The 26,290-nt window shown below is 35.9% G+C and overlaps 1 protein-coding gene across 1 annotated transcript; it reads right to left on the bottom strand.

Annotated features, from left to right (window-relative positions):
* Nucleotides 1–1,544: 1,544 nt before the first annotated feature.
* Nucleotides 1,545–26,286, bottom strand: GABRA6 (gamma-aminobutyric acid (GABA) A receptor, alpha 6; the record flags this gene model as incomplete). The annotated part of the gene is made up of 8 exons (XM_009700247.1): nt 1,545–1,658; nt 6,574–6,840; nt 18,008–18,267; nt 22,695–22,847; nt 23,282–23,425; nt 24,562–24,644; nt 24,749–24,969; nt 26,233–26,286. Coding segments are annotated over 8 exons (1,233 nt in total), but the record flags the coding sequence as incomplete, so codon positions are not given.
* Nucleotides 26,287–26,290: the final 4 nt, after the last annotated feature.

Below are 26,290 nucleotides of genomic sequence, written 5' to 3'. Positions count from 1 at the left end.
AGCAAACTGCAAATATAACATCTCTGTGCAAACAATAGTTATTATTGACTCGAATCTACTTAAATTGTCCCCATCTAAGCTCTTCAGAGTTAAAGAACAGGGAATACAAAAAGTGATCTCACATGTTTAGTCCAGCCATCACACTAGTAAAAGCTATATATTCCTCTTGAAATAGGGGGAAAACAGTTGGAGCTAGGTCATTAGTTAGTTAAAATTGTTACAGTGCCAATAAAGCAATTGACACATTACTGGAGTCAATTAGTCAGCCCCTAAATATTTTCTCAGAGTGACTAAAATGTTTGTTTAGACAAAGCAGAAGACCCTGAATTTCCTGAATCAATGCAGCCCTTCATGTTTCTATTAAAATTAATTTTAATATACTAAAACTAATTTCAAGATAGAGGTCCTTAATTTTTATTTGGCTGCATGTAAAACTTCTTTGTGTGCTTTTGACTCCCACCAGTGTCCATTATACCTGCAACAAAGTTAGCTTGGATTTGATTTGATTAGGCGTATCTTCCCTAATTACATTCCTAAGAAGGATTATGGAGATGAATTAAAATAATAGAGGACTAAGAAATATGAGAAAAATCCTGTGACTGTGTTGAGAGTGACAAATAAATTAAAATATTATTACCTTTAAACTGAATATGCTGACATTACTTTGCCTCTGGAAAGAAGTTCTAGGGAGTTTGCTATGGGCAATTCAGTAGAGTCAGCTGATAAAATACAGCTTGTTCCCTAACTAGCTATCAAGACTTGCTTCCAGGAAGTTCCCTAGAGCTGGAGGCGTGCATTTAGCTTGATGGGTAGCTGCATCTTTCTGTCTATTCAGCTTTAGACCTTGAAAACTGGCTGACATCTCAGTGCTGCATTTCTAGATCCTGCCGAGAAATTGTTTGTTATTAGTCTGGTTGTACTTCCATGGTCACTATCAACAAAAAAATGTTGTACTATCACAACTAACCAGTTAAAGTATGTAAACAACAGTTTCTATTTCTTTTTTTCTTGTATCTTATTCTTTGTAAATATTATCTTAATTAAAAGGAGATTAAAATGAAATTAAAGAAAATCAGAATTTATAATTTCTATGAAAGGGTTATGAAAATATGATGGGATTGCAGCTCCCTTTTGTAGGATTTCTTAACATTATTTTGGGTCAATTTCAAGTGCTGCAAATCAGTGCAGCTCCAAACCTTTCAGTGAAACCATGCCAAGATATAGCAGTTCAGAATCAGGCTTATTTTAGCAATCCTTATTGTATTTAAAAAAAAAAATAATGCTGTTATTGATGTTTTATATCAATGTAAACATTCAGTTGTTTATAACAGAATTAGAACAAATGCACATTCTTTTCTTTGACAATTGAACAAAATAATTTAGCAAGAACTTTTATAGTAGAATTAATGTAAGAAATCTTAAGAAAGTATTGTTAGAACCTGTGCAGTTTCTATCTATTTGATTTGTCCAGAGTTTGTTTCCAGGTGATGTCCAATATAATTATTCCCTGTTTGAAAATTGAGAGCACCTGTGGATAGACAAATCGTTTGAAGTCCCTTCAACCCTACACAACCTTCAGTGCTTTCTTTGAAACCTTGAGCTGTTCTTCAGCTGGACTGATGGTCATTTCGAAGATGCATTGCAGTAGGTTCAAAAAACTGGAAGAAAAGTTTAGAGAGAAGTTTAAGCTCTGAGTTGTTAACAACCAAGTTAACCAACAAAACCACCTGATTTCTGTCTCAGCAGACTTAAAATAGAACTGCATTACAAGGGAGTATCCTCTTAGAATTTGATGTTCATTACCTGGATCATCAAACCTCAGCTGTAAGTATGTATGGCAATAACTGTTTTCTCCTGAACTTTATTTTTCCAGTGTTTAAACTGAAACATGATGTAACAATATGCACTGCAAGCTTTATGAATATCAACATACTGAAGCTAAATACTTTTCCAGTTCTTGTTTCTTTCTCTGTTCTTGTTTCTTCCCACTTGACATCATTAGCATCTCATCTTTCCTTTCACTTCTTATGTAACTCTTTTTCTACCTTCGTACTATGTTCTCTGTGTCCAAATAATATCCAGGACTCAGCATGTTTAGCACATTCAGTGACACTGTACCTTCCTCTGCTCCCAAACATAAAAGCTGGCCTCTGCTTGTTTCTCTGCAGTTTATCATCAAAAGTTTAACATCATATCCTTCTTTAGTTTGATTTACTCCATCAGTCCGTGTTTTATTACATTAAAAACTGTAATATAACATTACATATAAAAATAAAGACAGGTTACTTTAGAAAGATGTGTGAGAAAATGCGAAAACAGTATATGCATTGAGAATGATATGGCAGAGAGAGATGAAGTACTTGTATTCTTCTCATTAAAAGGGCACTCTGCATTCTAAATCAAGCAAATATTTTAAAATAAACTAAGCATGCAATTCACCTACCAAGGTCACTGTCATAAATTAGTATTCAGCTCAAGGATTTAAAACCAAAAACAAAGCCAAAAAATGCTGTATGACAAAATAAAAAGCTAGAAAAACTTTTTCTTATTTGTCAGATACGTTTGTTCTCCTTTCAAGAACTTCTCTATTTGGCTAATCTAGACAAATGTGTATTGTTTGTTCCTGTATAGAGCTTTTTGTGGATGGCAGATACTACTGTACAGAAGTACACGCATCATAGAAACATGCCTGTTCTGTTCTGCATGTATAAATCATGGGGATATCACATCTTCAAACCTTCCATCTAAATTAATTACCAACAGATCTCATGTAGTGAGGGACAAGTCCTCTTAGACTAACTGTAATGCTTATTTTTTTAATATTATAAGTGGCACAGTGATATTGCTATAATTAAGCATCTGTCAGCATTACAGTTGTAAAACCTTTTGAGAGAAAGGAAGGCTTAATCATACAAGTGTCAGCATTTTCTGCGGTCTAAAAACTGGCATCTATTATTTCAACTGAGGATTCTTTCATATATATATTTTCAAGTATCTTTCCTTTTCTACTTGTTGTCCTTTGGTTATATTAGGTTCTAAACATGCTGTCTAGCAAAATGCAGGCAGAGAACTATATTAGCTTCATTTCTATACTTTTACCAGTATAACTGTTGTCCTGCAACGCTATTGCTACTCCACAATGCAAACGAGTTTACATTGAAATATCTTATGTATCAAGTTGCATGGTGGGTGACTGCCACTGAATAAGAATGTTTTCCCACTTGTCCCACTGGAGAATAGAACCATTTATTTAAATATTAAGGCCAGAAGATAATTTTATGCCCATCCACATGTAAAAAGCATTCAGCTGAAGCACTTAATTTCAACTTGGAATTTTTTTTCATTTTTTTCATTTTTTCATTCAGAGAATGCTTCTATTTTGCTTAAAAATGAAGCAAAAGATTAATTTTATAATGAAAGTTTGCTACTAAACTTCCTGGTTTGCTGAGCTGGACTTGATTCAGTGTATACAGCAGTACAGAGTTCAGTCTAAGATACTCTTGCTATCTGTCCAATCCTGGCCACTCTGAAAAACAATATTCAAATCTTTAAAGGAATACATTTTATTAGAAACACCTTCTTCATTAGACAAACTTCCAAATCCTATAATTTCTGTGTAATTAACATACTCTTAGTTTACATGTAAAGTAAAAGAAAGGGTGATTAACCTGAAGTCTTCCAAAAAGAAAATGATTAAATGGAGGGGGAAGAAAAAGGTACTCCAATGAGTACTTTGAAAAGTACTCAAGCCTGAAGATTCTTATAAATATTATCAGATACAATACACAAGAATGATGACTTCATTGGTGTAACATATGGCCCATTACTTAAGCCACAAGAAAACTGCTTAGTAGTGCACAGAAATACTACCAACAGCTTAGGAGAGAGCTCCTTATTTCATGGAACTCCGAGCCATTACATTAACAAGGCTGCTCATTCTACCTGATCCTCTGAATCCAGAATGTGAAGTTAAAAATGATTCTTGCACTTCCTTCAAAGTTAAAGGAAGAATCTGGCCAGAAGATAATGATATGAGTTGAAATTATCTTTGATTCCAGTGCTAATAGCCTGCTTTTTCAAACAGATTCATGAAATGCTTCGTGATTTATTCTACATGCACTGTCCAAAGACAGTAGGTAGCTGTTTGGTTTAGGAATCTCCACAATGACAGTCTTTGGTGAATGATGCTCTGCACTCCAAACTACACTAAAAATCCTGGAAAGCTGAACTGCAAGAACTTGTGCGCAGGAAATTTGGTTATTTCAATGAACTGATTAGATTTTTTTTTTCCATTTTGTTTTTCAAACAAAAGCCAAATGAACTGAAAGAAGTAACTCGAAAAAGGAAAGTTAATATACCTGAAAAGCTGCACAAAATGCGCTTTCTAAATGAAATTAGGTTTCTTAACTGAATAATACTATACCAATATTTAATCTCTTGGGCTTGAGCCTGTGACTGAGTTGAACTGGCCTTGAAGCATGCCATACTTTGTTCACCTAACTTTTGTATCTCCTCTGCTCCAATGGAAAGGCTTACATATTTTAAAAGATATTTTTAAAGCAAAAACAATCCTGATTTTCCTTTAAAGTAACTGCTGGTAAAGTGATGCAACATATTGAATTAGAAACCTAGCAATGTATATCACAATTGTTATTAGTTACAACTGAGTACGCGAACAGGAAAATGTAATTTATAAAGAAGAGCTTGATCAACAATTTACATAATTGTTTACATTTTCATAATTCAAAACACCTCAGCTGTCAGTACTGTTCTGTTTTCTAAATCTTGCTGCTGGATTTCTGTCATTCTATAAGGCTACTACAGAACATAATTTCTGAGTTTGTGAACACATTTGTGAACCTGCAAAAGTGGCATTTTAAAAATATTTATAGTCAGCGCTATGTCCTAAACTTCAGAAGTATTTTAAAAGCCTAGTTCTAATGTAACTATTAATATACAAGGTTCAGTGTAAATATTTCATCGCTACCAAGGGAAATGGCAACTGTGTTCCAAATATTTCTAGATCCAAAATGTGAATGGTTGAATGAAATCACTGGAGTTACAGCAAGCTACACAAGCTGAGGAACTGGCCTCTAAACAGGAGCTGTAATGATTATACATGAGCTTTTTTGATACTTCCCTTCTCTGATTGAGATAAGTAATTTGCACACATAGTCAATATTTTAATAGCAGGATCAGTAACTCTGGCACAAAAGCTAAATTTAGCATTGGGCAGATTTTGAGTGGCCAGGAGTCAGCAGCTGTGACCTCTTGAGAGAGACATCTGCAGGAACATTTGTAAGTGACAGTGCCTCCTATCTTCCTGCCCTCCTGATTTCATATAAGCTGCTTGGCAGCACACTCCATCTTCGAGAGACAGCACTTTCCAGATCATACTAGCAGCAAAAATCAGCAAAATTAGTGGCTAGTAGCCTCTGCTTCAAGCAGAGGCAAGATGCCACCAATCAGCTGATCAGCACTGTCTTGTTACTTTGAACTGCAACATCTCTTGGCTGTCCACGAGATTTCCCTCATGCTGCTTTACCTCTAATCTAGGAAATAAAGGTGCAATCTGCTCACCACTCATACCAGATTGCCAGCCTCTGTTTTTATTGATGTAGGGACTTTGTGCATTCAGTACTATCTAAATACCATCATTATCTCTCTAGCTGTCCTAAATAAAGCTAAATGTACCAATCATATTGACTGCAATGTACAGTGAGATTCAAAAATTCTATGGCAACGAGGCAAATGAATATATTTTTTACCAAAGAAATGGGACATCATTAGCTGTATTTAGGCAAAAGGGAAAAACTAGAGAATTAAAGCATTGAAGACTTAAACTTTAATGACTAATCACTGACTGATTATTCTAGACATGCTCAATCTGCAGGGCACACATCTCTTCTGGACTTCATGGATATCTAAAGACATGATCATTCTCTGCCTGATTCAAACTTAAGCAAAGAATTTAGCAGCTTTATCTGCATAAAACAGTTCAGCTATATGAATAAACAGGAAAAATCAGTATTAAAATGTGTAAAAACAGGGAATCAATTCACAAACTGTATACTGCAGTTGTCAATTCTTCACACTATGGATAAATGTTTAGAATGAATAACGAACTTTTTTGGGGAGACTGTTATCTTATTACCTCACTGAGCAAACCTTAGGAGGTATTAAAGTTCTTATCTCCTTCACTGCATTGCTTCAACAGATAATTCTACCATTCCTTACTGCAGATAAGAAGATTAAGAAATGGGAGATTTAAGATTAGTTTGTTTGCTGAGAATGGCGTCATACGTTGTCTTACACAATGTGTTCTGCTCAGTGCAATGTGGCATAGAGATACGTGTTTACATTTCTCATCTTCAGATAGCCTTTCTGCATTGTACTGAGTGCCATTACTACTGGAAGTCAGAGCCAATTTTTTAGAGAAAACTGTTATCAGTAACTTCCCTCAGAAAGGAGTGGTTAACTGGAGTTGCAAGAGTAAATGAACAATTAAAATAATATTGGTCAAGTAAACATATTATATATTATAAGCAAGTATTCAGAAATTCTACTACTCACTTCCATAGTGTCTTTTGAAAGATAAACGACCCAGTATACGAGGTTGAATCCTGCAAATGCCACTGGAAAGAGGATCCTAGAATACTGGTCTATTTTACTGGTGCCTCCAATAGGTGGTGGTGGTAGTGGTGGTGGGGCTGGTGGAGGAGCACACACTGATTGACACTGGGAAGCACTATTTGATATTACGCTGGCTTCAGGAGACTGATCTGCCTGAGATGCTACGGAATTTACTCGCTTTTTCAGGTTACAGTTGGAGTCAGAATGCTGTGGAAGAAAAAAGAAAAGGGAGACAAAAAAAAAAAAGGGTGATTTTTTTTGATACAGAGTTTTAGGTTTTGTGATCATTAGGCTTCTCTCCACCTTTTTACTCAGGTTTCTGATTTTATTGCTGCTGCTTCTCTTCTATAGCGCAACCTAAGGAAATCACAAAAATAATACAAATATGCAGAGGTGCATTTGTGGCCTAAATCTTTGCCGTAAAAACATAAAAGAATATGTACTTTCCATATTTTTAACATGGTAACAAATGGAAGCTACAAGACAGAAAGAAAAAGAAAAGATGGAGCTAAAAAGAAAAGAAAAGAAGGTGTATCTAAATTGCAATACATTTGGTATGACTGAAGTTTATGTAGATATGAATCAAGTTTAAACAAAATAGCATGTATGGGCTGGCTTAAGTGCAGTCTTCACTGGCTGAGCCCACTGATGAGTTTTAGTAAACACTCACTGAATGGAGTCAAGCTGTTAGTCCCCAAACTAGCTGCTGCTGAAACAGAAAACTGCTGCACAAAAGAAAATGGACTAACTTTACAGGTGCTGAAGACATGAATGATAAATTTTCCTGTAGTGTTTTTTTTTTAGGATGACATTTCATTTTCAAATATATCTCATTATTCCCCCAGCAGATTCATGCATACAACTGAAGACAAATGCTCATCCTAACTGTAATAGGACTATTTTTATTTTCATTTATGGTAAAATGAAACTATATTATTCCTATATTTTGTGCAGTATTTGTAGCCAGCTCCAATTACTCTTCAGAAAGCTGCATGAAAACTCTTAAAAATTTAACCAGAACTCGGGAACATATAGAGTTTACCTCTTAGTTACTAGGCTGACATGTATATTCATTATGTACATCTGTTTTATTTGTGGTCAAGTTGCCATTTTTTTTATTTTCACAAGAGTAGAAGTAATAGATTTCTTCCTTGCAGAAATAGCTTACAGATAGGATCTACTACAGGCTCTAAGCCTGCTCTAATGGATATCAGTTACCCACTTTCACAGTAGTATTAAATGAGAGGAAATTTTTAAAAACCTTTCTGCTACTGCCACTACCCAGGACCACCATTAGTAATGTGGATGCATGGCAGGAGCCATAAGATTTGTCTGATGACTGAGAAAATATGGAAGAATGCCTAGAGTGTCAAGTTGGTTTGTATTGTTTTGACATGAAACATTCAAGTTTTCTGTTAATAGGGAGCAAGAGAAATACCTTAGACTCTAAAAACCAATGCTATCATGCAACATTTTCATTGTGATTGAGTCTAAAGCTTCATCAATAAAGGACTGCAAAATTTATTTCCAGCCTATTGATGAAAAATCTTGTTCACAAGATTGCACAACATACTACTTTTGGGTTTGAATAAGCAGCTTTTTTGGTCAGCAGAACTAGATGACTGAATGACTGAAGCTGATGAGGGAAGTCTTAGACAATGTAAATAACTTACAATACAACAGCATATATATCTATTGTAAAATGGAATAGTAACATTTGAATCGTTTTAAGGTAGCAAAATTGTGTTATATATGCAATTTCCAAAGTCATTCTTTGGGAGTGATTTATTGACAATCATTCACTTAAATGTAGCCCACTGTCAGCATTTTTGGGGTTTATCTTGCAGGATTTCTATGCATGGAAACAGATTTTAGTCAATTAGATAAATGACCGAGTTGTTAAAAGGAAAAGAAGCATTTTCTGAAATACATTGCCTATACTGGTACTTGGGCCACAATTTCTAGATAAAAGACTAGTGTAACACACCTGATATCTCATGTATGACTTAAAATAGAGTTATAACAGGAATTATCCTTTTAACGGTCAGTGTTATTGCCAGAGTATAAGAACAAATGACGTTGCTGCAACATGATGCCAAGTTCTGCTCATTGATGAATGGACTGGTATCCAACTGAAAATAGGGAGAGATGGATTCCTTACAGCTGATTTTAGTATAAGAATAAGGTTGAGAGAACAACATCTTATTGGGGGGGGGGGGGGAGAAGAAAAAAAAGTGCTTTTTTTCTGTATGTATCTCTTTTACCTATTGCCTTTTTTCTTCCCCCACAACCCATCAACAGTTCCAACTTGTCATATCCCTCCTTCTTCCACTTTGCCATCTATGTATTAAGTGGTTAGTATCATGTTTTGAATGGATATTAAATGACATTCATATTCTGAGGCTGTGCCTATCTGGAACACAGATGTTTGGTTTTGTGTTTTCCAGTAACATGGCAAGCAACAGACATTTAAATGGAGGATGATCTACAGATGTGTCACAGAAACAGAAAGAGGATTATCCATGTCCACTTGCGCTAATCATAATAATAATCCCGCTCTATAAACAGACTGACTGACCGAGCCTGGGCTACTGCTTTCATTCAAGTTGCTATTCTGTTTTGCTTGTATGCTCTGCTTTGAACTTAATTGTGGAAGTCGTAAGGTAGCTTGTTTTTCAGTTTTCTGCAAGACAGATTGACCTTTTGTGGAGAATGAGTGGTTCTTAAAAGTGTAAGTGCTAAGGTGAATCTTAGCCCTTTTTATCTGCAATATTCTGGTATAAGCTGGGTCAAATTCTGCTCTGGATTATTCAAGCATGAATCAGGAGTTATTGTACTGAGGTTATGGAGTTAATAGTAGGCAGAAGAGATGTAGCACATGGTCTGTGGATGATGTTCAGTACCGAACATATTTAGGATGTAGAGGTAGTAAAATCATCATGACCATCTGAATAGGCACTTGGAAAAGTGTAATCCTGGTTGTTATTTTATTTATAATATTTATTAAATCTCATTCCTGTAGAAGGAGGATTGCTATAGAAGGAGGATTATCTCAATGTGATTTCATCTCAAGTTGGAGACAGGAAGATCTGGAGTCAGTGTGCATCCTCAGAACTTGGGAAGCACACTAACTTGATTATGCTCCCACTTTGGGGCCAGTTTAGGTTCATTTCTATCAATGGAGTGATATCAATAACTTCTTATTACCTAAAACAGCCTATTGCAATATTTAGGAAGGACCAGTGCATTTTACTGTCTCACTAAAGCCACAGTTTTTTGTCATGCTCTTTACCTGCTGAGGAGATGGTTTAGAGTATATATAAATCATTAAGAAAGTCCTTGAGTAGTTCTTTATACTGTCTTTGACACCCTCATGTGCCCATCCAGCAAGTCAGGGTCAAGACTATTTTCTTCCAGGGTATAGAATTCTAAGTCCAAATTTCTCTCAGATGTGTAATGAAGATGTTTCTCAGTGTGGTAACTGATTGTAAACCAGACTTGCTGTCGCAGAACCACAACTCATATTTTTCATTGGAATTCACTGCTAAATCAACAGGAGGCGACAGTGAGAGGAAACCATATATTTTCTTACTACAGTTGAGTTCTGAACAGCAGATACAGTAATTTGTCTACTGTATTTAGATTTTTCCTTTTGACGAAGGTTACCTACAATGACATCATGAAACTTAAGCAAAACACAGAGAGAAAACAGGAATGAATAGCCTATTTTGCATAGTTCACACAGCCAATCACTCAAATAGTAAGGACTGTTTTACAAGTAGCAAGAACAAGAAACCTGAGGCATGGCAAACTGCGTCATAATGAAATAAAGAATTTTGTTAAGTTACTGAATCCTGATTCAGAGAAGTACTCTGCACTCATGTGGAATGTTAGTCCCATCAGGCAATTAAACTTGTCACTACGTATGACTACCCAGTGACACAGAACAGATTGCAAGATCACTGTTTAATGTGAAATACCATAAAACTGGACTAGACAAAGACTGGCATGTATATGGGCTAGTAAGGTATAGTCTGGCTTCTATTAAGCTTTTGCAGCTCAGCTATCTGATCCCCTAGAAAGCTCACAAAGCAGTCTCATCTTGTCTACAAAGGTGCTGCTCTCTCACAGTTCTCATCAATATCACTAGAATTTGCTTATGGTCAGAATATCTCAGGAGGCTCTCAGCAAATTGCTTGGCTTCCAGATTTAAAAAAATAGAGCATATATAACCTTGGAGTAAATGGAATTCTTTGTCTGCTTTTTCCGATCTTTATATGGATGCTAACTGTGATTTATGAATGCGCTTTGTTCTTATGTTTCTATTCCTCAAGAGATTTCTGTAATTCATATTTGTAAAATTCTTTACTGTTCCCTGTTCCTTTGTACTGCAAATACATATTCTGACTCTCAGTTTAGTTTATGACCTAGCAGTAACATGAGTATCTTATGTATGCGCTCAGATACTGGCTAACTTTAAACAAATGAATACCTGTATGTCCTTGCTTATCTCTCTTTTACTCGCTTATGTCTCTTTTTCCTGTGGACAGTGGAGTAAAAAGAGGTTCATGAGAATAAACTCTGAAAGTTTAGGTAAAAAATGTGTTATTTCTCCTTTTCTTTAAAATTTATTTGATTAAGGATATTGAACTTGGCTGACATCACAAAACACACAAAAAAAGCCAGAAACAAAAAAAAAAACCCTAGGACAAAACTCAATGTCTGTACAGGGCAGAATACTAAATTAAACATGTAACATTCTTTTTCCCTGCCCATCTTATTAGTAGATACGGTTTGAGTAACTTCAACCGTTCATATTATACACATAAAATCACATGCTAATGACTTAGCTCCCAAAGAGGGAGTTAAGCATAGTTTAGCTCCTACATTCAACAGTGTGATCTGTAAAAACTCTGCTTAGCTACTGAACAATCCTTATGCAGCACTTTGCAGCAGGGAAGTTCACATTATGTAAGATCTCCTTTCGGCATGGGCTAAGGTACCTCAGTCTTTACAGTCCTGAGCAGTTTAAGCATCCACCTCATGCCAGAGATTCATTATAACCTATAATTTAGACATTTCCTCGCATATCTCATCTGTGGGATCCGATTCAAAAAATGTGTATTGCAAACATCTATAAAGTGTTCTGCATAATTAAAAACTGAATATAGTTTAGAAGTCATTAATAGTCCTAACTTTAGGTTATCTCTTTAGGAATTCTAAGTTTCCTTTCCTAGAAATATTATGAGGAATAACACGCTAATTTGTTTTCTTCATGCTTTACCCTAGTAAAAGGGTTAAATAACTTAGGTTAAATTGCTCACTTGGAGCATGGGAAAGCCATGTTCAAATTCTTTCTGAACCTTCAGGGACCAAAATTCACTTCTCAAAATATGGCCTAACCATCAGGTGAAGGTGGTTAGGGGGAAAGGCTGTTACCTTATTACTTCAAAGGTGTTTTACTTTGTTTGGAAAATCTAAGGAGTCATTAGAGGCAGAAGGCATAACTTTGAAAAATATACTATGCCCGTCGTATTAAAATTGCTGTCATATAAAACAGGCAAGCACTAAGGAGAGCAGAGATTGGAACCCTAGTCATTCTCTTTTCAGTGTGAATGTACTTTGGTAGAGTCTCTTCCTAACATTTATATGTAGCTTATCAGAAAAATCATATAATTAGCACAGAGCCTCTGTCAAAATATGGGTTTATGTTAAACAGATTTAAATGTTCAAAGTCTCGGCTCTTAAACTTACCAGTGTCAGTCCAGAACAATCCCTATCTCTACATTTACTTTGCTAAATTTCTGCAGGACAGAGAAACTACTTCTCTGAGTGTCTAAATGAGACAAAATTACACAAACAGCACTAGAGAGGTTGGTTTGGGTTTTTTTTCTATAATTTAACTTACTTTATTTTGTTCTTACTGCCCCCCTTCAAAAAAGGTACTGGGATTAGACTTCAATGTTGAACAAAAAAAGTCTAAATCCGATTCACTTGAATTTTTGTTTTTTGCTGTGTGATATCAGCTACTTCTAAACCTTTCTTACTGCTCTGCATTGGCTTTGTCAAATCAGACAAATATTTAACTCAGGCAGAATCAAATAATCAGCATCTACTTTCCTTGTTGGGATGACAAAAAGTCAATATAATTGAAAGCTGTTGTTTGTTTTTAATAGTCTACTTGATAATCTGCAATTTGGAGGAGCAGGAAGGTCTCCCTAATTCGACTGGAAGTGCCATGTTCTCAGTCAAGACTTTAATGCATATAGCTGTTTCTAGGGTGATCTCATAAATGGTCGTTGATAATGCAAACAGAAGTGCTCTCCTTTCGGTTACACTAGGATACCCATTAAACATACTCACTACATTCTGACGTAATTATAGAAGACTAAACCCTCTATACCGAAGTGACATATGGCTGCTCTGCAGTTGGGCAGGGTTGTTAAAGAGAATGAGAATCCTCTTCTGCCCAAGCCATGTTATTTTGAAACACAGGGACAAGGCTATTGTAAGGAGAAGGAAGCTCTCCCAGCACTATTTCACTGTTCTGTGCTGTTTTCTGTTAGAAAAGCAGGTCTTTTAGACCATAACTGTAATCAAGCTACCACCCTGTAACAATCTTTTGTCTTTTACATGTAGTCTGTCACATGGAAAGGATGTCTTTCGATGCATGGTGTGTACTCCCTGACCATCTCGCAGAGCATTACTTCAAATGGTGCACTCCAAACAGTATCACCAATTCCCCTTCCCCTGCAACTTCCAGCATTGGGATACTCCCAGATAAAGGAAGCCATAGTGATGAAACAGTATGATTGATATAGAAAATACCCATTTGAAATGGATTAAAAAGTTAAATGCCATGATATGTTTTGTATATATGTATATATATAATGCTTGGTTTTGATATGCTAGAACAAGCTTGGTCACCATATGAATAAAAACAAGTTTCTGTCAGGCTCCAGATGACTACTCAGCTTGATGCCATCGTATTTTGGAGTGGAACACCCATAGTTTTGTAGTTCACACAGGGATTGCCTGCAGCTGACAAAGAGAGCAAGCCAAATTCTGCTTTCAGTTAACTGAGGTGAATAGAGTGGCTTTCCTGGAACCAGAACAGGCATGCTGGGCTGTCATCAGTTAACTGAGCACATAGTCGGCCCGTTGTCTCTCTCACTGAAACCAGTGTAGTCCAATGACTTGAGCAGAGTTTCTCCTACTTTCATTACCATAGCAGACCAGAATTTGGTCTTCTGCCATCTTTCTTTTCTGAGTGTACAGTTTTTTTGGCTACAATATAAAAACCCATGAGAAAAAAGTTTTGTTCATTTGAATAAAGCAAGATTTTAAATAAAATTAACTAGACTGAAGGACAAAGGAGGCTTTTTGATAGTATTTTGAAAGATTTTTGATTTTTTTTTTTGAGGAAACATAGTTAATTTGGAATTAAAACCTGAATATATTCCATAATACATTTATCTTGATAAGTTTAGGCCCTCACTCAAACAGCAAAAGCTTCTAGCTGGCTATTTTATAACTCTTTTGAATTTTCTTTTGTACCAAAACTGTCTCCCTGGGCTTCTCTTACACAAAGCAGAATGCGTCTCCTCTCATATAGAAAGTACTACATCAGACAGCCTAAGGTTATTCCCACCACAATGTACTTTAGACGCTCTTTAGGCAATTTAAGATAATAAATTCTTAAAAACATATAGTCTGTGTTGTTACTCTTAATGTTGCTACTGGTAGCAGAGTTCCATTGGCAGTTGTACAGCCGTGAAAATTTTCAAGTAAGTACATCTCACTTTTTCACTTCTATTTTTACAAATGGATTCCCTAAAACAAAGTAAACCTTTACAATCTCAGAAATTTTCTCAATGTAAAAATACCATCTGACTTCTATAAATGCAGAAGACAGTAAGAATTTTTGACACACTGATCACTACTCTTCATTTATACCTGCCCTTTCATATAGCTAAAATTCTGCCAACTTTCATGCACTTAAAAATCATAAATAAAAACACTAGCATTACAAGTGGATAAAAAAACTTCTCTATCCTATCTAAAAGAGCAAAATGAAATAAAACAAAAATCACACATTAGAAAAGACAAGGTATCAAAGCCCAGGGTATGAGAGAAGGGAACTATTTTGATTTTTTTTTTTTTAATCAATAAGACATGTATTCTAATAGATTTTTTTTTCTAGTGAATAAGAAAATATTTTATGAAGAGAGACGGAGTAAATGGGGAGAAAAGACAAAAAGAAGAGCAGGAGAGGTAAGATAAATTATGCAAGAGGTAAAGAATAAGAGTTAGGCATTGTAGCAACCAAAAAAAGAAAAATCTGGAAGGAAAAGTGATGAAATAATCTAGAGGCAAACAAATAGAGCAAGCTGGCGGGGGGCTGGCGGAGGGGCAGTATAGGGCAACAAAGGGGAAATCAGGACCTCAGGAACAGCTCCTAAATCTACATTGAGAAAGAAACCTAAACATAATTGCCTAAAGACCAGTAATGTAGCTACAGAAGTACAAAGTTCAGTAGAGGATGATAATCCTGAGGAAATGGTCATATACTCACACAATCAGCCTGTGCTAACTACACTGTTAGCATTCAAATTAGCTAGTTCTGTTTCAGCTGAAACTATGTCACTGACTGCAGTACATCCATCTATGTGACAACATATAAAAGTTCTTTTCCCCTTACCTTCACCACATAAAAAAAAGAAAGAAAAGAAAAAAGACCAGCTGCTTAAAATCTGCTATCCTGTAATTACTCTTTCTTCCCAGCATGCCTTTCTGGAATGGGACTTTTAAAATCCAACAGTTAATTTCTCTAGAAGCCATTTTGACTACATCATTTTTCCTTCAATCGTAAGTACCCTTCATTTTTATTGTCTCATTGATTTTGCTTTTTCTCTTACTGCAGAGGTGCATTCTCACAGAAAGCTGGTCCTGTGAGAAACAAGTGGGGGACTTACAGGGCTTGAAAATTACTGTATTGGATAATATGAGCTTTAAGCAAGATCAGGACTATAGAATTTTGTGGACATTGTGGGCTGTTGTAGAGACTGAGTTTACCTTGGGACCTTGATGTTACGGGGTTTACTACTCTCCTAAATGTGTATGTTGTTAGCTAGTTGTAAATAATTTTTTTGAGTAAATGTTTGCAGTGTGCTTCCTAGATGTTTGTTTTATTCCTAGATGCTTATTTTTGGCTTGTTTTTACTTGGAAAAGCTAACAAGTAAATATTTACAAAATAAGGAAAGTGTATCTTCTGTTTGGCTCTGTGCTTGTTTGTGGCCAAAGCCCTTGAAAGAAACTTGAAGTCTTTTAATTTCTTCTTCTTTTATTAATTTGTTCAGCAGCAATTTTGTAGTTTGTGCACAGCTTGGTCTGCAGTGATACAGAGGCCATGTAAATCTCACCCATAAGTACTGGAGGAGTCACAAGCATCAGGATTATGTTCAGTATATCTGGGCATATGCAGAGGGTTATTTTTGAAACAGTTGTCTTTTAGAGATTGGGGAGGGGGGGGTGGCGGTGGCTTTGTAGCATCTGCTGTGAATTCACCAGCAGAGTAGGCCAAACTGTTTTCATATCACTCAGTAGGGATTTCAATGAAAAAAAAAAGTGGCTTTTTTTTTTTTCCTTCTTGGAAACCTCCTTATGATTAACTCAAACTTGAATAGGAAGTGTGTGTAGGAAAGATCACAGTTGTTGTTCCTCTTCATTATGTAGCAGCTATCAGTATTTTCCTCATGCTACATAAAACCAAGTGATCTCTTTAGCTTTTTTCCTAATAGCTTGCCCTCAAAAAATAGTCAACAAAATAATAAAAATGAAGCTTTAGTACATTTTAAAGTTATTTCAGTCTTAACAGTATTTTTCTTATTTTATACTTTCTGCTCATTCAGTTCAGAGTACTTCTCAGTCAAATATCATGATATTGGGGAAGGGAGAAGTATGTCCTAAATATTGGCGAATGCTTATTCTCTTTTCCTCTCATTGTTTTTGTAAAGTTTAAATATAATTATAAAAGTTTACTAGTTAAAATAAATGGAGATATGAACACTGCAAATATTACCAAAACTAAATCAGCCTTTCTGCTCTCACTTCAAAATCAGTGCAAGATTCTCTGAACATTTGCTTCCAAGCTCCTTTTAAATTTTTTGGACTTTCTTTTGTATTTCTTTCTATAACTGTGGTTTAAAAAAATAAATAAAAAAGCTGTGGTTCTGAGATAAAATGTATAAAGATTTGCTTCTTTTTGCATATATATTTAGTGAAAATAAAATGCATTTTTTTTAATGGCTTACAATGTCTTCAGTTTTTTTCAATATCGATAAAATTGTAAGCAAAATACAATATGACTTAGAAGCACAATGTTTGTTGTGCTTGTAACACAACTTCCCAGTTGAACTGAACATATGTTGATTAGCTCCAATGACGACCAGTAGCAAGACGCTGTGGAGTTTTGGTTTTGCTATTATATGGAACTTATCAGTTGTGAATTCAATGGTTTGAATGTAACTTGAAGTGCTGTTTACTGTGGGTAAGGTGGTGCCCTGATACTCAATAGGTCTTAGACTGTCTTCCTTATTCAACTACAGACTCAAAGGTTTTGCAGAAGGTCATTCAAATTCTGTTATTCCTCTCAAAATGGGAAATGTTGTGGTAGTAAAACTGATTTTGAAAACAGGAGGGCTATGGTGATAAATATATTAACATGTTACGAGACAGCATTCATTACTTAGCCCAAGATATAAGGAATAATATTTACAAGCAATTCTGACATACTTTTTTGATACTAGAAAGCCTTCCTGTCTTTTGCACGTACTAAAATCTATCCCTCATCTTTACATGTATATTTTTTCCCCAAGCTTCCGCCAACGGTTTTTTATGAAAGTAACAGATGCCAAGTTTATGTAAAGGCTAATTCCTCTTCTTCCAAATGACCCACTTATGGTACGTACCAGTCTACTACAGTGATCTCATAATCATGTGGCCGATGCATATGTTCATTCCGTTGTACGGTGTCCTACAAATTCTGCAGACTTACTGAGAGAACCACAGCTGCCTGGCCCCACTGCCTACAGCATTGCTCAAGAGAAGTATTATGGGTAACAGTCTAACAGCTTTCCTTAAATTCTTGCCAAATAAACATCTCTTTAGTAAATCATATCTCAAATTTAAATAAACAGTATGAATAAACAAAGTCTTTTCATTTTCTGAAATAAGAGCAATGTCTTTGATAAATAGACATGATCTGGTTGTGTAATCTGTTTCAGGTTAAGATCACTTTAATATTGTTTTGCATTCACTACTTCAGCTGCCTCTTCCTATATGACGCTTATTATCAGAAAAGCAAGCAATTACCGAGACAATCTCGTCCTCTGCCGGTACAGTTGCTGCTGATAGTGCTGCTGCCAGTGCTGCTGCCCTGGCTGCCTTCCTCATTGCTCTCTGAGTCTGAAGATTGGTAAAGTAGTTGACAGCTGCAAACTCAATAAGTGCAGAGAAGACAAAGGCAAAGCACACAGCTATGAACCAATCCATGGCGGTGGCATAGGACACCTTGGGCAAAGAATGGCGTGCACTGATGCTTAAAGTGGTCATTGTTAGAACTGTTGTGATTCCTTGAAAATAAGAGAAAGAAAATAAGGACATTAGAATTTTGCTTCCACCCTGCTACTCTTAAATTCATAGATATTTAAAACAAAAAACCAACTCCTTTTTGGTTTTAGCTGTCATCCTACATACCAGCTAACCAACAAGACTGCTAAGTATTTTGTATTCTTAAATAATTCTTGTTTGCTGGCTTCAGCATCTAAAAGCTCTGAGCAAACTTCATTAATAGATTGAGCTGACTGAAAATTAAGATAACTACACACTCCATGGTGCAGCTTCTTAGAATTGCGACAAACATGGGTATAACAAAATTCAGGCTCAAACTATGAAAGAAACTTTACTTGAGGGGTTAGTAAGTGGAATGTTTGGCAGAAATCTAGATTAACATACTGTCATTTCCCAACAGTGATCCTTTCTTTCTCCTATTGTTGCACAAGACAGATCATGGTTTACAGAACCCTCACTGAATCGATTGGATTCTCCATTAAAAACAGGGGTAGGCTGTGATCCAAATATTTCAAGTAATAAGAGTTTGGTCCTCTGTGCTGTTGTCTTTAATCACTGGATACATTCTTTAAGATTCACTAACAGCATCTTGATTTGAAAGCACCCATAGTTAGAAATATGGAAGTACACAAAAGCTACTTCTCTAGACCTGCTTATTTATTTTCACGCAACAAGTCTTGTCATGTAGCTCATGGACCCCACAGTGTTCTTCATGTGAATTCATGAATTTATTCTTTCTGTTTTGGAATATACAGCATTAATAATGTAGGAAATATGCTTCCTACTGCTGCACAAAGTGCAAGAACAATCTCATTCATTAACATATAAGCCTCTGTAACTCAAGTTTACTTATAATTATGCCTGCTAGAATGTGAAAACTGCAGGTGTTTAAAGACAGTAAGGTGGAGAATACCCTCTTCTGCTCTTTTCTGCAGTTGGGAAAGGGTAGGTGGGAAAATAAAAGATGTTGTAACGTCGTGTTGTGATGATGAATCAATATGCTACAAATGACGCCTAGTGGAAAGGATGCAGTGTCATTGAATATTGCAGCATCAAGACAGGGCGACTTGATTATTTTCAGAGGTTTTTTTACAACTCTTTCACATGATGTAGCTTGCCAGCTGTCTCAGGTTAACTACGTCCCAATGTCATTACTTAACATGTTTTAATGAAATGCAAATATGAGATGGTATGAAAATATGTAGGAACTCTACTTCTCCCAAATCTGCCAGACTCATTTTATAATATGAATACAAGTATATTGAGATCTATTTCAATTTCAAAGGTCCAGAATGAACTTTTCAATATGATGTGTGATTAGATTAGAATCTGTCCATGTGCTACTTAGTAATAAAAATGATATATTCTGTGTCTGAATAAAAACTTACTTTTTTTTTTTAAACTTAGGAATAGGACTCCTATTCTGTTACAGATACAGATAAGACTTCTCTCAGTGTGGAGTGAATATTGATGAAATGCTCTGCACTGTGGAAAACTACTTTATCAAACTGAATGCCAAATTACAGTTGGTAAACTGTGTAACTGATGATTGTTTACCCTTGTCTTTCCACTTTGAACATTTCTTGGTAAGTTTTAAAGAATCTGTTACGTAATGGAAATACTGAAATATATTATCTCTTCTTTTTAGAAATGAAACAACAACAAAAACCAAACACCTTTCCCTATCTGAGACTTTATTTATAATAAATTTTAATGACTAGATATTAATTTAAACTTCTCAGGGTGACCTGCTAGGAAGGTAGAAGCTGACTACTATCTTTCTGCAAAATAACAGATGAACTTTTTGCCAGGAATAAAAAAGATTAGATTAAGGCACATCAAAATGTGAAATAATAGCCATTTCTATATGGATTCAGAGCATACTTATAATTAGGTCTCCAATAACCATGCTTCTTATTGTAAGTAATTTCTGATAATGCCATGCTTCATAAAACTTCACATATATATATATGTATACGCATAGCTATGTACATAGCTCCACATAAAATAAGGAATTTCATATTAGCAATCTACTGTTCTTTCCAATGACACAATTATAAAGAATGCAAGAGTGCCTCTTCAAGTATTTCTGTCTCCCATTTTTCACTTGCAGGTCTGTAAAGTGTAGCTGCTTATGACCATTAATTTTTCTTTGCAAAATTTTCAAAGTATTTATTGTAATACTACTTGAAAAGGATAACTGGTATCCCTTTTGGAGGTAAATGGAGTTGCTGAATAATTTTTTTCTGAGAAACTGGTTTAGGCATGCCATTGTTATTCTTCTCTTATTAATTTCTCTTTTCTCAAAATTACAGTTTCAAAACTTAGAAGTAAAACCAAAAATTTATAATTCAAGTATTTGAGATATGATGCAGAAAGAGACTTACTTCTCCATTTTAAACCTTTTCTCTTTTACCGAGGCCTGAAAGTCTTTTTTTTGTCATGAGTAATTTACCTTCTTTTCCTTAGATGAAGGTATTCAGAATCCATGGGATTTTGAATTAGTAAGGACTATAAACTCAGTCTGTGCTTAGGAGAAGTAAGAATGGAATAAGGATCGAAATATCCTTTTAAAATGCCAACCTGACTAATTTTCCACAATACTGAGAAAGGTGTCTGTTTTACTCTTTTCATAAAATATTTTCTGTTTCTGCATTTACTCTTCAGTATGACATCTAAGAGTTGTTATTCCAGGGTTTGGGGTCTCTATGTAATTATTACTGAATCAGCTAAAGACTGATTTGTGCATTACTTCCAAGCGTGTAAAATTGACTTCCACTGCCCACTAGGTAGCAAATACGTTTTACTCAAAATGTAGAGGATGTAACTGTATAGTCCAGAGATGCAATATAAAGCCACATCAGGTAGCATCATATTTGGTGTACAAACCTCCTATATATATGTTTTATGCTTCAATTGCAATAAACATTGTTGAAAATCTATTGCCTGATATTTTAATATTTTTAAGCACTTAAAGAAATGCCGATTTCCAGAAAATAATAGTTGTAAGTGCTTAATGATGCCAAACTTCATCCCAACTCCCAATGGGGATTTCAAGAACAAAAGTGTTGATCTTCCTTCAGAGGCACCTGAGGAAGTTGTGTTCGCTTAGCATTCTTAAAAGTTTGCAGTGCTTTTATGGATACCGTTCGATGTTCGATGCAGGTAGGAAATGCCAGTTGACTGAAATCAAATTATACAAATTCTGTAGCCTGCTAACTACAATTATAGACTCATTTTGAATTATGAGACTTGCATCATTTATGTTTAGGAACCATACAGCTGCCTTTTTGTTACTGAATATAAGTCTCAAAAAGGGTTTTTTTTTTTGTATAGAAATACTGGGTTAAGAGAAAGTAGATAGGGTTGCAAAACATGTATGTATGGGTAACAGATTCATGAAGTTTTTGACAAGTTTTATTATTTTTGCTTAGTATTTTTATGATTGTTTTTCTAGAAACAACAAGTCAGTCAGAGAAAGTTTACCCCTTAACAATGAGTGCGGTTTCAGAGCCTATTAATATTGAAATGGAGGGTGTGTGTCAAAGTTAATAGCAGAGCACATACTAAAAATTAAGGAGACAAAACTCACAGCTTTGGAGGCATTAATTAAAACTGCTAGAAAGAAAAAAGGGCCCTGCTATGCAATATGGACACACCTTTCACATTACAACTCCAACCTGTGCTAGGGACAGGATTCTTCTCACATAACTTTATCCATCTAACATTCTTGCTAGTTGTTGAGATACCTTTGTAGACAAGGGGAAGAGAGCACTTCAGAATGAATGCCAGATGAGTTACCTTATGTCAGATGAGATTAATTCTATCCCATGCAATTATTTTTTTTAAACTTTAACTCAGATTGGTTTCACAAAAGAATAAATCAATAGGAAAATTCCTCTTTAAAAAATTGAGAGGTTGCCATTTACTCCAAAATTGTGCCTTCCTGCATACAAAAAAATATTTGGGGGAAGAAAAACATCACAAACAAGTTGGGCTATCCAAACATTCTGAGTAAAGAATTTTGACCCTTGTGGGCAGACTGAATATTATTTGGTTTAATTTTAGTATTTACTTTTGTTCATTGAATCCTACTAGCTGTCTTTTCCAGTCCTCACTGGATTGCAGTAGCTGTTTGATACAATGGATTCAATACAGTGAATGAAGTGAATGATAAAAGAACAAAACATGAATACCAGCCACGGTTCTTGCCGGAACAGACTCTTTGTTGATCCAAAACACAACTTGAGACAGGACTACAGTCATGATGCATGGAATGTATGTCTGAATGAGATAGTAGCCTATTTTCCTTTGAAGATGGAAATAGAGCAGCTGAAGTGAATATTCGCCTAAAACAAACAAGCAATGAAAGTAATGAATGAATGGTGTATGTGATGCTGAGTTGTTCAAAGACTTTAATGCAGCATACCAAAAACTGTTCTGGCTGGAACAGACTCCTTGTTAATCCAGAAAGACACCTGAGAAAGAATGACTGTCATAATGCATGGAGTATATATCTGTATCATGAAGTAGCCCATCTTCCTTTGCAAGTGGAAATAAACTGTCATGATTACATATTCACCTGTTAAGAGACAAGTACGTTAGCATTATTTTGACAACGTATGAGTAAACATTATTGGCTTAAACCCAACATACTATGTTCTGAGGAAAGCACTTGCAGGCCTCCTAGTGCATAATAAAAATAAGCCGATTAAAAGAAAGTAAAGTGACCTTGTGGAAACAGAGGAGAATAATACTCATTTTATCTATTGTTTTTACTGGGGTGGGGAGGTAGGGGGAATTCTTAAGAACTGCATGAAGAATTGTATGCTTAAAGGAACTGTATTGAAAAGCTATCTTTTAAGAGACAATAGTTAAATTCTTTCCAAGGATTTTAGTTTTTAAAATGGCAAAGGATAATTAAACTAATTCAGTTCTACATGAAAAAAAAAAACTGTAATTTATTTTCAAAATGTGTTCTCTAATGTCAATAGTTCCCACATGGCTACATCTTACCTGTGTTAGATTTAATTGTTTCACTAGATACAGTTTGTCCTATGAGGTCATACTGGAGGAGACTAGAAGACTCCTGTGGTACTTCTACTGAATGCAGGGGTCCTTTTTTCCATGTATAAATTATTTCACTTTTTGGATAAGCATCTGAGTTACAGAGGGAAAAATTACTATTATTAATTATATAATTTATAAGCAATTAAAAAAATAAGTAGCATAATGCCTTCTGTGACTCAAATACCCAGAGAAACATGCATCCTGCTCCACCAAACTCCTAACCTCATTAATGCAAAATGAAAAAAAAATCAACAATAAGAGAATGGTTGAGGTGGGACCTGATAGACACTAGCTTTTATTTCTGAATTTGCTATAAAACACATACCTTGATTACCACAGATCAACTAAATATTTTCAAAATTCATTGCCACAGATCAACTAAATATTTGCAAAACTAGAAGTAATACAGTAAATCTACCACAGTTTTTATGACTTGTTGAAGGACCCACTCTGACTACTAGATGTAAGAATAATAAACAATAAAATATTCTTCAACAATCACCCTTCAGTGAATAAATCCGTGTTCTTATGAATGGCCTGAGTCTCACAGGAGAAAATAAGATTCTAGTGTAAAAAATATAAATAAAAAATTTCTGCTATGTCATTAAGAAGTGTCCTAGGATCTCACTTCTGATGACTCTGCCCTGGTGAGGCCACATCTGTAGTACTGTTTCCAGTTCTGGGCTCCCCAGGTCCAGACAGACAAGGAGCTACTGGAGAGAGTCCAGCGGAGGGCAGCGAAGATGATGAGGGGACTAGAGCATCTCTCCAATGAGGAAAGACTGAGAGAGCTGGGTCTGTTCAGCCTGGAGAAGAGAAGCCTGAGAGGGGATCTCATCAATACTTATAAATACTTTAAGGGTGGCTGTCAAGAGGATGGTACCAGACTCTTCAGTGGTGCCCAGCGACAGGTTAAGGGGCAACAAGCACAAACTAAAACACCGGAATTTTCATCTGAATGTGAGGAAAAACTTTTATACTTTGAGGGTGACGGAGCACTGGAACAGCCTGCCCAGAGAGGTTGTGGAGTCTCCTTCTCTGGAGATAATTCAAAACCTGCCTGGACGTGATCCTGTGCAACTTGCTGTAGGTGACCCTGCTTTGGCAGGGGGGTTGGACTAGATGATCTCCAGAGGTCCCTTCTAACCTCAACCATTCTGTGATTCTCTCATACATGTAGACCAAATGTATTACTATAAAAAACTGAAAAATACAGAAAAACTTACAGCTTCCAAACTTCAATGGACAAGCATGTCCATCCATAGGGAAGTTCACCAACCGCATAGGACAGTCAGCATTAATGGTTAGTCTAGAATACATCATAGTGGATAACAATAAAAAAATGGTTTGCAGGAACACTGCTGAAAGAATAAAAAATAAAGGTCTACCAAAAGCAGAAGAATAAGCTCTCACCTCATTGTGTAAAGAATAGTTCCATTCTGCATAATTCTGAAAAGTTTGTTAGGAGTTGTCATATTATGAGCAATTGATTTTTTTCCATTTCTAAAAAATGTGTCTGGTGTCCAAATTTTACTGACCATTAAATTGTTCAATCTCAAAATTTCAGTTGGCCCACTAAACTTCAACCTTTCATCAATCCATGTCTGCCGAAAGAAGACATCCATTGTGTATTCCTATGGAAAATAAATAGGTGGTTCACTTATGTATGGGGGCCAGCAGTCCCAAGTTGCTATATATACAGTAACTCCATGGAAGAACCTAACACACAAGTCAATGGCATTTAATTTACTGCTTAAACACTTAATCCTATTACCATTAAGTAATTACTTAAAAAAAAAAGTCTATGAAAACATACTCTATTTTCTTATTATTTAAAGAATAGTTCCAAATAAATCAGTGAACAGATAATTTGATATGAGAAAGGAAAAAAACCTCATTGTCCTCTCAGAGATAATAATTTAATTGAAAGTGACTGCAAATGTCTAATTTAGTATCCTTTCAAAGTGCAAAAACAAACTATCAATGTTTAATTGCCAGGAACAAAAAGACATGTTCAGTGCCCCTTCTGCAGCTTACTTTGGATATTCACAAAGAAACGACTGATGTGAATGAGTCACGTCACAATAGGATTATGGTGTCAAGTTAATATTAATCTAAGTTCTTTTTCTTAAGGATTCTTCATAATATTCTCATAAGCCTTCAGAAAGGAGTTCTCTACAGAAGTTGCTTAGGAAATGGAGATAAACCTTGGCTAGAGGCAAATTTTCTAAGGCAGCAAGGTTATGCCTTCTCTTACACTGACTGATGAAGAAAGGTGGAAAAACTTTTGGTTGTATCTTGGGGGCCACTGCAGGTTCAAACCAGACTGCAGGTTCAGATGAGCAGGTATCAGAGGAAGTGTGCAAGGGCAAAAATAGCAAGCAAAGTCTAATTTCCAGAATGAGAACAACAATGCCATCCTCACTCCAATGGCATAACACTTTCCTGGGGCTGCTGCTGTAATTGATGGAGTTCCCCCAGTCCGCAGCTATGTGAACTTGGGGGCACCCAGCATGACAAGGGGCAGTCTTCTCAGAAATGGCACCATTCTGCTGCAGCTGTTCATTAGGTTGTCTCCTACGACGCAGCTTTCCTGCAAACCTATGTGTCCAGCCACAGATGCTTACAATCTTCTTAATGGGGTTAAAGAGGCATCTTTAACCTCCCATCCGTGCCCTCACTTGAAGTTAGTGTTGCCTTCTGTGTCCAGTCTCAAGCTGCCCTGGCTGACTCTGCTGGGGAAATAGCTATATGCAGCTCCAGCCAAACCGCTCTGCTGGGCCCTAGAGATTGTCAAGAAGATTAACCCTCGTAATCTGCTTTAATGACGATCAACTCGGATGCCACCGTAATGAATCCCGGGAAAGGAGAGGAGGGGTGGCAAGTGGGGCCCTTACCATCTCCACGTCGGACACTGGCCCAAAGCTGGTCACGTAGATGTCCGTTTTGACTTCA

Source organism: Cariama cristata, unplaced genomic scaffold, assembly GCF_000690535.1.
Source record: "Cariama cristata isolate BGI_N322 unplaced genomic scaffold, ASM69053v1 scaffold975, whole genome shotgun sequence".
NCBI classification, from domain to species: Eukaryota; Metazoa; Chordata; class Aves; order Cariamiformes; family Cariamidae; genus Cariama; species Cariama cristata.
Note: the sequence above shows the minus strand (reverse complement) of the source record. Positions and strands in the feature narration are given on the sequence as shown.